Genomic DNA, 13,316 nt, shown 5'->3' on the forward strand with positions numbered 1-13,316 from the left:
AACCAGAAAGAGACTTCAACCACATACTTTGAAGGTATGCTCGAGTATAAAACAGCTTTATCTCAATTAGTCCCCTTGAAGGTAGTGAAAAATATGGCAAACATTCTGTTCTCAGTAGTATGATATAAAACAACATCCATCACTGACACACAAACCAACATGGGTGGGTTGAGTCACAAAGCAAAAGATCCTGCTGTACTTATTGCTGTTGATAGCGTAGAAAGTTCCTGAGATTGTGGAAGAATATAATTGGCTTTGAAGCCTCACAGGAGAGCATTAAATCGTTTAATTCCTCTCCTGCCTTTCATCCCTGACACCAACGATCTAACTTCTCATGATATAATATAATAAAATGAACTTATCTATTAGAGGCATTTTGATAAGTACTTACAGAAGTGCTTATTTTTTGCAAACCCAAGGTGCAGTATAAACTCTGTTGGGCTCATCATTTGTATTTATCCTTTCCCTTTGCAGCCTGGTGGCTGATGTGGTGGTATTCAACTCATTTTTTAATATGGAGTCATTTCTCACTTCTATTGGGAAATTTATGAAGCTGATTCCTGACCACAGACCCAAGGATCTGGAAAGCATCATCAGACCCAAGTGCCAAGTTATTTACTTTCCCATCAGGTTTCCTGATGTGAGCAGGTCAGTATGTTTGACTCTGTTTGTCAAATTATTCCCCAACTGTGTAGGAATTGGTGTTCTTCTTGCCAATTTTACCTTCTCAGCATAAGCATGGTTAATTAGAGAATCGAGTTCCATTTCACCATGCTGTGATTTGCAAAGATTTTAAATAATCATTTGCCCAACCTATCACTGAATGGTTACTTCTGATATTGAGATCTTCCTTTCTTTTCTCTTATTTATTTGCTTGCTAAAACAAGCTGTTTTGACTTTTACCACTTACTGTTTTGGTTCTTTTCTTGTTGTTTTGTTAAAGAATTCATTGTCAAGCCTATTTCTCAACTTCTGCATTCAGCTTATATCCATGTATATGTATAATAATAGTGGTTCTAAGTAAATCAATGCTAAATTTTGCTGCTTGGATTACTTTCATTTTCCATGCCATTTTCTTCACTTTTTTCCCTTCTCCCATTTTTTGTTATTTATATTATCTTAATAAAGAGTTGGTTATTCTATGTTGGGTCACAAAAGTGCTTAATTGCCATTTCTCTTTCTCAGTTACTAAGGACATTTTTTATTACCCTGGTTGCTAGGCCCACCCTGAATTAGCAACGGATGATGTGGCTCAAAGGGAACATTTTAGAATTCCTTTTCACTTTTGATTAAACCTAGCAAAATTGTTTTTACTACCACCAGAAGTATTTCTCCCTTGTGAATAGTAAGTTTGCTTCAGTGGGACTCATACTAGCTGGGGATGCTGCTGTTTTGTAACTGACTGTGTCCTTAAAAAGAGTTCAGGGACAGCTGTCTCTTCCCCATCCTTGAAATGAAGGCAGGAAACGATTTAATGTCCATACGTGCTATGCAGGAAGTCAGCAGTACTCTCTATGTTCTGGACTTACTGAGTTCGTCCAGATTTTGCTGTGGAGACAGTTGTCCTCATCCACACCCCCAATGCTGGTTTATTTGAGTTTCTTATTAGTAAATATTTCATTGAAGAAAAATCTGCCTAATGCCAAGTCAAATGAGTGAGTCATACAATTTCAGTTAGAGCACCTTGCCCAATCCTTGCTTTACGGAGGTCAGAGAGCAGGCCCAGGGGGCAGAGATTGTCTTGAACTCACACAGCTGGTTATTGTCACAGACTAGATTAAAGTTTGGACCCTATGAATTTTTATTCCATTTTCTGTTACTGTCCAAGCTTCCTGTCAATGTTGGTCATTTGTCAAAAATATTTAATGGTTTATTTACAGTTTTGAATACTAGCAAGCTAAGTGAAACTAAGATAACCATTGATTTTCAGATACATATATATGTATGTATAATATATATTTGTATAAATACAATTTTTTATGTCTGATGAGAGTTTCAACATTTGAAAAATATAGTTGTTATACATTAGATCCATGATTATCTCAAACACAGCTTATACTTTAGACCATATTTTTAAAATATGAACCTTATTTTTGACATGTTTTTATGTTTTTCATATAATATAAAGTCAAAATGTACATCTTTAGGTAAATAAGTGGTTATAGCACATCTTAATCATTACTACTATAGAATTCCAAATAAATACTGTTTTAAATTCATTTGCATATGATATATTCCTCCATCATTATGTGTTTAATACACCTGTGGCAATTGAATAGTTTATTAATTTGGACTGTATTACCATAAATACATCTAGCTAAATGGAAGAAGGTTAAGAAATATTGTGGCCAAGATAACATTCATAAGCGAGGTCTTAGCCCAGAGTGTTATTTGAGTTATTTTCAAATGATAATTTGCTTTATCCAACCCAAACTCATATAGTGTAAGTAAGTGATTATTTGCATGAATGACAATCATTCTAATGCCTCCAGTCTTAAAAGAGTATTATTTTGTTGAGATGTTGAAAAATGCTTAGTAATTCCAAAGGCAAAGTAGCCAATGTGATTTTAAAATACACAGTTTTTGAATGCTTATATCTTTCTCCCTTTACAAATATTATTTGGTCATGGAAAAAATGGGTTTAAGTAAAAACAAAGAAGAAGATACATTTAAATTATTAATACAATGCACTATAATAATATATAATAATGGATATTAAACAGGGAAGGGAAAAAGCCATATTTCAGCAAAATCTGTGAGGCTTTATAATGCTGATAACTGTTAAAACTCAGAACATGTCTGTCACATAGGAATTCAGTAACATTTGGCTTGTGGCACCTGCAGTTACCTCATGTCCTCCTCACCCTCCACTGCTTTATTCTCAAAGACCAGGACATAGTATAAAGAAAGAATGTTCACTTGAAAATATTTCATTATATGAATTAATTATTTTTGGATGGGAAATCTCTTTAACACAAAAGTTGCACATACATGTATTTGAGTATTTATCTTACTATCTCTGCGACCTGTACTAGTACAAGTGAAATGACCCTGAGCTTATGTTCTTTAATGGTCATGATTATTTTTACTGTATAACCTCATAGGTATGATGTTGTGACTAAATGAATTAGTGTGTGGCAAATGCCTAGCATAATGCTGACATACAGTAGGGTCCCAATGAAGATGAATTCATCTTACTAACACCCCATCCCATTGTTTTATAACCTAGCATATTTATTGCCACCTGAATATAAAGGATAGTGTTCTTCTCTTTTTATTAGTGAACACATAAAAATAGAGAGGCACTGAAAAGAAAAAAGAGAGCCTGGCTGGTTGAGTGTCGACCCAGGAACCCAGAGATATCGGTTCAATTCCCAGTCAGGGCACACGCCCGGGTTGCGGGCTTGATGCCCAGAAAGGGGCATGCAGGAGGCAGCCAATCGATGTTTCTCTGTCATCATTGATGCTTCTATCCCTTCCTCTCTCTCTAAAAATCAATAAAAAACATATTTTAAAAAAGAGAAAAATACTCTGCCATGTAAATAGATCAGTTTACTTATTCTCTTTATTACTCTGACTCAGTCTTTTGACCTTCAGAGAACCTGCCACCATTGTTTGAGCCAACTCCTCACTTTCATTCTTTTCTTACCCTAATTTCCCTCCTTCTTCCCCAGCCTAATTTTCATATTCTATTGTAATACTCTTTTGCATATACTTTCAAATCTTTTGCCCCCTTTCCTTTGTATTTAATAAGGAGACGGCATCCTGCCATACTTATTAGTCTACTCTAAACCCATGACTCCTAAATTCAGATGGAACCTTGATCTGCCTGGCAAGCATACCACATTTTCTTCTTTTAAATACTAATGATGCATTTTCCTTCCTTGGTAAACATCTAATAGTAAAGTCTCTAATTTCATCCTCAGATCACAACTGAGAAAATAGAAGCAGTCAGATGAGAATTCCGACCTCTGCTACCACTACGTCTAAGCAGTTGTGTGCTTCTGGGGCTTGGTCTCCATCTTCACACCTGTGCCTGTTGGGGGAACTGGCCTTGCTCCTGTCTGAGGCCCTTCCTCTACTCCACTCTTTGTCAGAGCCCGTCCTTCTCCCAAACCTAAGGACTATTGTCCTAACAAGTTTTTCTTCTCTCTTCTGCATCATCAGTTTTCCTTTCTTCTGGATCATTCCTATTAGCATACAAAAATGCTATTAGGTTTTACATCTTTTGAAAAAAATTCTCTCTTGATTCCACCTCTCCCTTCCACTACTGCCTCATTTCCTTCTTTCTCTCAGGACCAAAACTTCTTGCAAGACTTGTTAATATTTGTTCCTGCTAATTTCATTCCCATTGCTCTCTCTTGAAGCTACTTCACTGAAACAGTTTTTGTCGAGGTCACCCATGACTTCCATGTCTCTGCATCCTGTGGTCACCTCTCAGTCCTCATTTTACTTAATGTATCACAGTAATTGACATACTATGACACATCCTTCAGTTGGTTTCTAGGACACATAGGTTGCTGCTTTTCAGACTTGTTGTTGGCTTCTTATCATTACCCAGCCCTTTAAATTTGGACTGGCCTTTGTCACTCTTAATACTTAAAGGGTTGGTAGAGGAAGAGCCAAGGATTGAAATGAGAAAAGAAGATAAAGGGGTCAGAAGGTCAACAATGAGAGAATTATCTTGTGGAACAAAGGGAAGAGTGTTTTAAGGAGATGGTCAATAGGGAAAGCAGAGGAATGAGATTGACTAAGTGATGACTAAAATGTATCCTTGAATTTTTCAATTCAAGTGTCAGTGGTACCCCACCCTGCATCCTGTTAACTCACAGAAAAGTTTAATACGTTCTTTCTGGTAGCAACACAAACTTAGGATTCAAGTCCGGATGAGACCTGTTTCTCCTTCTGTGTCTCTGTGTGTCTCTCTCTTTTACACACACACACACACACACACACACACACACACACACACACACACACACATTCTGCTCCTCCTTTTATGGATGAAGGCACTGAGGCCCAGAGAAGTTAAGTGTCTCCTGGTAATCACATAACTAGATAAAGACAGAGCAGGAACTAGAACCCATATCTCAAAATCTCCCTCCAGTGCTCTCACACCACTGATTGCAAATTCAATTTCAGCTCCCAATTGTCTTATTGCTCAGCTGACAACAGATTAGCAGCATCCAATTGGGGGTGTGATAAAGGCAGGCTCATGACAGCAGTAAAAAGTGACAGCTGACTGACAGCTTGACAACAAGGGAGGAGAGAGATAAACTATTAAAAAATATGAGAAGTGAAAAAGCGTAGCAGCCTGGAACCCTTCCGGGCAGGGCAGGCAGCTCTCACATGGAAGGTCCCCTGCCGACATTTGTCCTCAGTGGCACAGCTTGAACATCAAAGGATGACTGTGATTTTATTACGAGAGAGCAAATGGTAGCCCGTAAATTCCTTTTAAGAATGTGAAGAAATGGCTCAGCTGGTGTGGCTCAGTGGTTGAGCATCGACCTATGAAGCAGGAGGTCATAGTTTGATTCCTGGTCAGAGCACATGCCCAGGGTGTGGGCTCGATTCCCAGTGTAGGGCATGCAGGAGGCAGCTGATCTCTCATCATTGATGTTTCTATCTCTCTCACTCTCTCCCTTTCACTCTGGAATCAATAAAAATATATTTTTAAAAAAAGAATGTAAGGAAATGTGGAAGCCACTTTTGGCAGAAAGTATAAATGACAGTAAAGGAAGGTAAACATCATGTACTACTGTAGGGTGTACATGAGCCATGTTTACCTAATGGAAGATAATGAACATCCAGACCCTTTCTCACGCAGTTGTACTAGCTGCAAGCTTGGGTGACTAGGGAACATTTCAACAAGCTATCATTTTAGATCTTCCTGATTGGGGCCCTTTCATGGACCGAGCTTTTTTTTTGCTGCTGGCTCTATGCACCAGCTTCTTCAGTACTGAAGGCATCCAAGCTTTCCAGGTGATCGGTGGTTAACAAAGCCCATTTGCCACATTAATACCATATGTCAGCCTGTTTGAGCTGCTACAAGAGAATATCATAGACTGTGTGGCTAGTAAACAACAGAAATGTATTTCTCATAGTTCTGGAGGCTGGGGAGTCCAAGATGAAGGCTCTGGTAGATTTGGTTTCTGGGGTAGGACTGCTTCCTCTGGTTCATAGATGACTTATCTTCTCGCTGTGTTCTCACTTAAGGAGGGAGCGAGGGACCACTCTGGGTTGTTGTGTTTGTTTTTTTATAAGGGTTCTAATCCCATTTATGAGGTCTTCACCCTCATGACTTAATCACCTCCCAAAGGCCCTATCTCCCAATATTATTACCTTAGAGGTTAGGATTTCAACAAATGAATTTTGAAAGAATGCAAATATTCAGCTTGTATCTTATCAGAAGATACATATTATCTGAAAATGTGGTGGGATGAGATAACAGATACATTGCAAAGGAAAACTATTGTGTTAAATGATGTAGATTAGATGGAAAAGTAAGGAAATTCTGTGCATTTCAAGAAAGCAAATTTCACACAGAACTCTGTGGTGCTGATGGGTGTGTGATGAGGAGGAAAAGGAAGCAGTCCCGCAGCCTACCCTACACCATGTAACTGTTATCCAGGCAAGGCCTCGCAGAACTAGGGAATGTCCCACATCCAGACCTTTGTGCAAGTCTCAGTCTTGCGAAAGCAGAACATCTAACCAGAACATTGCTTTCTGACAATGTCTTCTCTGGAAAGTAGAGCTCACCATAACAGCACCCTTTACTGATTCTTATTTTAGCCCTGAGTCGTGCAAAGCATAGTATACATATTTTGCCATTTTAATCTTCTAGCAATTCTGAAAGATATTTTCATTTATAGTTGAAGAGACTCAGCCATAGAGAATGTGAGTAACTCTGTTCCTACAGTCACACAGAAGTAAAGGTAGAACTAGAAGTCAAATGCTTTTATCCTATTTTAGAATCCACATTCTTAACAGCCTTTCTATCTTGCTGGTCCTGCCAAGAGAGGGTCTGGTCTCCTGGTCCCTGGTACTTGACCCTGACCAGTGAAGGACGAGTGATTTATAAAAGAGAATTGACAGAAGCTTCGAATGAAAGGGGACCTGTCATGGTAATGTTATGGAAAAGGCTTTAGACAGTAGACTTTTAAAGGTTGACATTTTGAAAAAAGAGGATACCTGAAGAGGAATGAAAAATGTTAGGGAAGAATTCTAATGTTAAAACTGAAGAGGGACCTAAAGAAGCAGAATAGGAAGACTGCTTCAAAGAAACAGCTGTGGGATCAGACTGCTATTTTACACATCAGACCATTTATTTTCTATTGCTAGTTAACTCTCATTTATGTAAACTCTCTTCTCTTACAAGTGAATTTCTAGAATGACACCTATCTCACAGGGTAGGGCCAATCCATTATAACTAGATTATCCCCACTTCCAACAAGTTGGATCACATAAGAATGTAGAAACACGGTGAACTACCTGATCCTTGAAAAAAGATCATGTCTTTTAAAAGAATTCCATCAGACCTGGAGAGCATTATGTTAAGTGAAATAAGCCAGGCAATGAAAGAAAAATACCACATGATCTCACTCATTTATGGAAAATAAAGAACATTATAACCTGATGAATAAAAAGATAGATATAGAGGCAGTAAAGCACCGAACAGACTGTCAAATTTCAGTGGGAAGGCTGGGGAGTGTTGGAGAGAGAGGGAAATAGATCAACCAAAGGACTTGTATGCATGCATATAAGCACACCAGTGGACACAAGACACTGGGGGGGAGGGGGTGGTGGGATGAGGACATGCGACAGGGTAGGAAAGGCTGGGGGAAGGTCAATGGTGGGGGGAAAGAGATATATGTACTAATATATGTAATACTTTAAACAATAAAAAAATATTAAAAAAATAAAAGAATTCCATCAGGGAGGCATGAGTAGGGAGTTTCAAAATGGATATTGTCTGCTTCAAAAAACATTCAGTGGTATAAAAGGTGATGAGAAATAAATGCTCAAGTTGTCAAGGCTTGATACGTGTATATATTTGTCACTTCTCTGCCTTCTCAGCCCCATTGTATTATGAAAAGGAGTTTCCATTTGTTCATTATATTTACCCATAATTGATGTAAAAAAGATCAAGTGCATTATCCATGTATTTATTTTTTAATGCAGAGGTGAGTGGATGCTATATCCTTAGGAGTGGGAGTTTGGACTTTGAGCACAATGAAGCCGGTGTGCTTCCGATTGAGAAATCTGTGGTTTCTCTGGGTTTCAGTTCCACTTCAGTCCCCATGGAGAACATCAGTGTCAACCTTGCTGAGATCATCAGGGAGAATGTCATAGGTTTCTGTGATCATTTCACTATCTATTCCTATTTCCCACAATATGGATCATCAGAGGTGCCCCAGAGTAAGAAGGAGTGGATTTCACCTATTGGTCTCCTCATTTCATAGTAGATTATACATCCCAGGATAAATAAACAGCTGCTTCCCTCCTTCCTTCGTTTCTGACAGCAGAGGAAGGAGGGAAAACCTTGTTAGTCACTATGAGTAATCTGATTATTGAAATTAAAGAATTTCTCTGCACGTTTCTCTCTACCTTTTCCATGTAACTAAAATGTGAAGCCAAAACAGAGGTTTATGGACTTTGCTTAACTATTTTTGAAACAAAAATGGAGAATTTTAAAAACAGTGTGAAAACTTTAAATGAAAACTCTCAGGCTGTGCAAACCAAGATGAGGAGCCTAAGGGCTTTTTGGAGAATTCTTATTAAAGAAAACACTATTTTCCATTGCAAAGCAGATGTGTCAGAAACAACAGCAGATCTGCAGTTTGAGAAATTGTGGATGGATAGGACAGAAGGCAGTCCCCGTGGCTCCCCCACCAAATTTTTTTCTGTTTTTTACAATAAAGTTCTGCTGTTGGGATTGTTGCCAGAAAACACCTTAATCTTCTACCACATGTGGTCGTATTTCTCAGATATTTTGAGACTGTATTAGTGTTAGACATATTTGTAAAAGGACAGCCTGTTTTTTGAAATAATAAAGTGGGTACTGTCTTCTTTATATTAATCTAGGTCTGAAGTTGAAGAATAAAAGTTTTGCTTCACTTTTACAAATTTAAACATACCCATATTTTCTAATAATAATTATTTTGGCTCTTAAAAATGAATGCAAAATTATGTTTTCTTTAAATGTCATTAAAATTTTCTTATAGGGTCACTGTGCTAAAAAAAAAAAAAAAAAAAAAAAAAAAAAAAAAAAAAAGGCTTTTGATAAATCATCCCAGTGTTGAGCACCACTCATTGGGAAGAAATCGCCTTTATATATAATGCAAACCATTCATGCTGCATTATACTGTGACCATCTTGCTGTTGCTAGCCTAATTACGGGAAGAGACTTTTGAGTTCAGCATATATATACAATCCCTTTCTTTATCTGAAGTTACATAGACCAAACTCTTGCTTACTCAAAATTTATTTTTAATGAAATTATAATTTATATTAATGATAATTACAATAGTTAGATATCTGCTCTCTTCTACTTATGCAATAGCAACCAAACTGCCAAAGGAAGCGCTCTTAAGTCATCAGCAACAGTAAAAACTATCCCTTTATCATAGGGTGATTTATTCCTGTTCTCTTCAAGTATGGAGAACATGTGGCTTGATTTTGCATCAGACATTCGGTATACTTTTTTCTGGCCCTTCCTAAGAAATTTGGGAGGTAAGAAGCAAAGGCCACAGATCACAGGGTAGAGTAGTAACTTCAAATCAGAGGACATACTCAGCAAGGGACTGCATCATCAACCCAAAGGGAGTCAGAGAGAAGGCTTTCTACAAATGGCCATATGCTGTCATTTGACAAACTCAAACCACAGTTGAGGGAAATTCACCAGAGGCCTGCTTAGGCTCTCATCCCCTCTGCAGGCTCAGGCCATCATCGAGTTTCCCAAAGCTCAATGATTGGTTATCAGTGTGGTTAGCCAGGCAAGAACGATTGTGCTAGACTAGATACTCTGTGCATTACATAAAGGCTATGTAACCATGTGTGTTGGAAAGATTTCAGGTACATTATTTTGATGTTTAAAGGATCAAACTTCATTATCTTTCTAAAAATCACTTATGCTGATCATTCCACTTTGGGGAATGCAGACTAAAAGACAGGAGGCAGCAGGGTGATGTGTGGGGATTCTCATTTGGCTTATAACACTGCAACTGTTCGGCCCAGGGCAGACCCTTCACCCCTCAGAGCTTCAGTTTTTCATCTGTAAAATGAAAAGTGAAACAGTACTACTCTTAGGTTTATTATGAAGATAGAGATAATTATAACAATATGCTGACTGAGTTCAGTGCCTACAACCTAATAAGTGTTCAGTAAATGTCAGTGGTCTTAAAAATACTCTCATCATCATCATCATTTTAGTTATCTATTGATAGGTTCTTTGACAAGCTCACCCATTCAGCATGACGCCAATACAATTCTGAAAACCCTAGTAATTTTATAAACACTTGAGGACCTAAAGTTTACCACTAATTCAAATAAATGTAAGGACTATCTTTTACCCTATGAGTGCATACACCAGCCAAGTGGCTCAGGTGACAGTGTGAATGCACAAGAGGAACGTTCCATGTGCCATGTCTGCCTGGCACCTGCAACCCGAGCTCACGCCTCCTGGGGCCTGGGGTGTGGAATGGAGATGGGGGTGAGAGTACAGAAGTCATTTTAGTTGTTCAGTGCTCTTCTGAAGAATGCCACAGAGTGTTTTAAAAAGATGTCCATTAAAAAAATAAACATCTTGGAAAGTTCATTCAACAGTAAGCTCCTAGAACACTCTTTTACCTGGAATGACTTATTCCCTAAGAAGTCCAGGTAAAAAAAGCTTTATTTTAAAGGAAATTCTTTAAATATATGCTTCAAAGTAATTAAGTGCAATAAAATATACTTAACAGTAATTTAATTCTGTGAGGTTTTACTCATGTCTTTGTTCACCCAACATTTATTAAAAGCTCACTGTTTGTATGGCAGATGCATGGCATTCTGGGATATGAGGCTATATAAGAGCGGCTCCTTAATTGAGAGAGCTTTGCAGAAATGATAGACAATACTCTGGTGACTATACTAGTAAGAGAGAGAAAACAGTGCTTTTTATAGCATTGAGCTGGACATTAAAGACTGCCTAAGCTTTAGGCATAATATAATGGCAATCATTTATTAAGTGCCTTTTCTGGGCATTCACTTTATGTATATTACTAGAGGCCCGGTGCATGAAATTCGTGCACTGGGGAGGGTGTCCCTCAGCTCAGCCTGCACCCTCTCCAATCTGGGACCCCTTGGGGGATGTCCGACTGCAGGTTTAGGCCCGATACCACAGGGCCTAAACCTGCAGTCAGACATCCCTCTCACAATCAGGCACCACTGGCTCCTAACCACTCGCCTGCCTGCCTGATTGCCCCCTAACTGCTCCTCTGCCAACCTGATTGCCCCCTAACTGCTCCTCTGCCAGCCTGATTGCCCCCAAGGCTTTTACTGGTATAGATATGACCCTTCACAGAAAATTTTACTAACCCTGCTTTACAATAAGGGCTTGACGATTGAATCATTAGGACCAGACACCAAGATTTCCTTTCTTTGAATAGTGGAGGGCATAATTACCTTGTCTTTAAGTTGACCTGAAATTAAAATGAGATAATGACTTAGAAAAGTATAAAAGCACCATATAAAGACAACAGTCTTTTTTATGTACTGAAAAGACAATAAAGTGGTAAAATGAAAAACACTATTTTTATTCTCCCCCTTCCTTCCTTTACAGCCTTTATTTAAACTTTGAAATTTATAAAAATTTCACTCCAATTTTCATTTATTTACATTCAATATTATTTTGTATTGGTTTCAGGTTTTATATTAGTTACAGAATAGTGGTTAGACAATCATATACTTTACAAAGTGTTCCCTGATATTTCCAGTACCTACCTGGCATCATACCATCATTACAACACTATTGACTATATTCCTTATTTAAGTGACAATGGGTTTACAGGTTCCTTCCAGTCTTTCTTTTGTGTTGTTCACCTTTCCTTTTCTTTCTCACTTCTTCCCTCATTTTCCTTATATAGTATCTCAACTGGCCATCAAAGCTCAGTGAAGGCACTGGGACAAGCCGGTTAGACTAGGAGCTTCTCTGAATCAGGTCAGTCAGTCCGGTACCCTGCAGTGCAGCACCCCTCCACTGAGGTGGCACCGCCCCTCAACTCCCGCCTCGGGGCTGTGGGTCCTTGCCCTTCCATGCCCCTTGATCCCTGGCCGGGCCCAGCCGCATCTTGGGGCCACTGCAGAACCTCTCTCTCTGCAGGGAGGCAGATCCCTGCCCGCCGGTCCCCTGCCCCAGCCCCAGCCCCCTCTGGTGCACCCCGCCTTGTCAGGTTTTTGCCTTTGATCTATGGCATTGGCGAAAGCACACTCCTAGCAAGCCTGGTACCCAGAGGGGCACAGGGTCAGTTCTTTGCCCAGAATGCTAGAGGTTGCAGTAGCATTTGCAGATGTCGCCCAGAGCCTGCTGGCTAAGGCAGCGCCTATGTGGGGTGTCCTCATAGAGGGATGGCGAGGAGCTGCTCGGCACCCCTAGGAACACCCGCCTCCTGGCCAGGCGCTTTGCCAAAGCTGTGGCACTGGCCCTGGAGCTGCCCCTCAGGCAGCCCCCCAGTCGGGCCTCGTACCTATTCTTCCACATTTGGCCTTCATCCATCCCTCTCTCCTGCAGTGCTTGGGCTCCAGGCCCGAAAGAAAAGAACCAAGACCAAGAAGGACAAAGCCCAAAGGAAGTGAGTCTTGAACCCCCACATCCCATTTTCTGGATTTCCTCCCGCACCTCCTTTCTGTGTCACATCTTGAAGGGCACCCTGTGGCCCAGCCACATGGCCACCGGGCTGCCTGGTAGAGTGGGTCTCCGCGGAGCTGTGAATCTGTGGCCAGAGTCCCTGTCTGGGTCTCAGCAACCCCATGCCTGCGATGTTCCCGGAGCCCCACGGGAGTGGCTAGGCGGGCGGCCATGCCTCCCCAGGGCTGCGATGTTCCCGGAGCCCCACGGGAGTGGCTAGGCAGGCCGGCCATGCCTCCCCGGGGCTGCGATGTTCCCAGAGCCCCACGGGAGTGGCTAGGCAGGCCGGCCATGCCTCCCCGGGGCTGCGATGTTCCCAGAGCCCCACGGGAGTGGCTAAGCAGGACCACCCGCTCCTCTCCAGTGCGGTGATGTTCCCAGGGCCCCGCAGGCGTGGTTAGGCAGGCCGCTGCCCCTCCCGGGGCCTGCGATG

The 13,316-nt window shown here is 40.5% G+C and overlaps 1 protein-coding gene across 5 annotated transcripts in view; it reads left to right on the forward strand.

The window, feature by feature from the left end:
• GTDC1 (glycosyltransferase like domain containing 1) overlaps positions 1-13,316 on the forward strand; it is a 380,973-nt gene that overhangs the window by 187,356 nt on the left and 180,301 nt on the right. For all 5 annotated transcript variants that reach the window (XM_080671078.1, XM_080671081.1, XM_080671079.1 and 2 more), the window contains one exon: positions 475-648. In XM_080671078.1, coding sequence (XP_080527204.1) covers positions 475-648 — 174 coding nt within the window. The remainder of the gene's footprint in view (positions 1-474; positions 649-13,316) is intronic.

Source organism: Plecotus auritus (genome assembly GCF_963455305.1).
Source record: "Plecotus auritus genome assembly, chromosome: 5".
Classification (NCBI taxonomy): Eukaryota; Metazoa; Chordata; class Mammalia; order Chiroptera; family Vespertilionidae; genus Plecotus; species Plecotus auritus.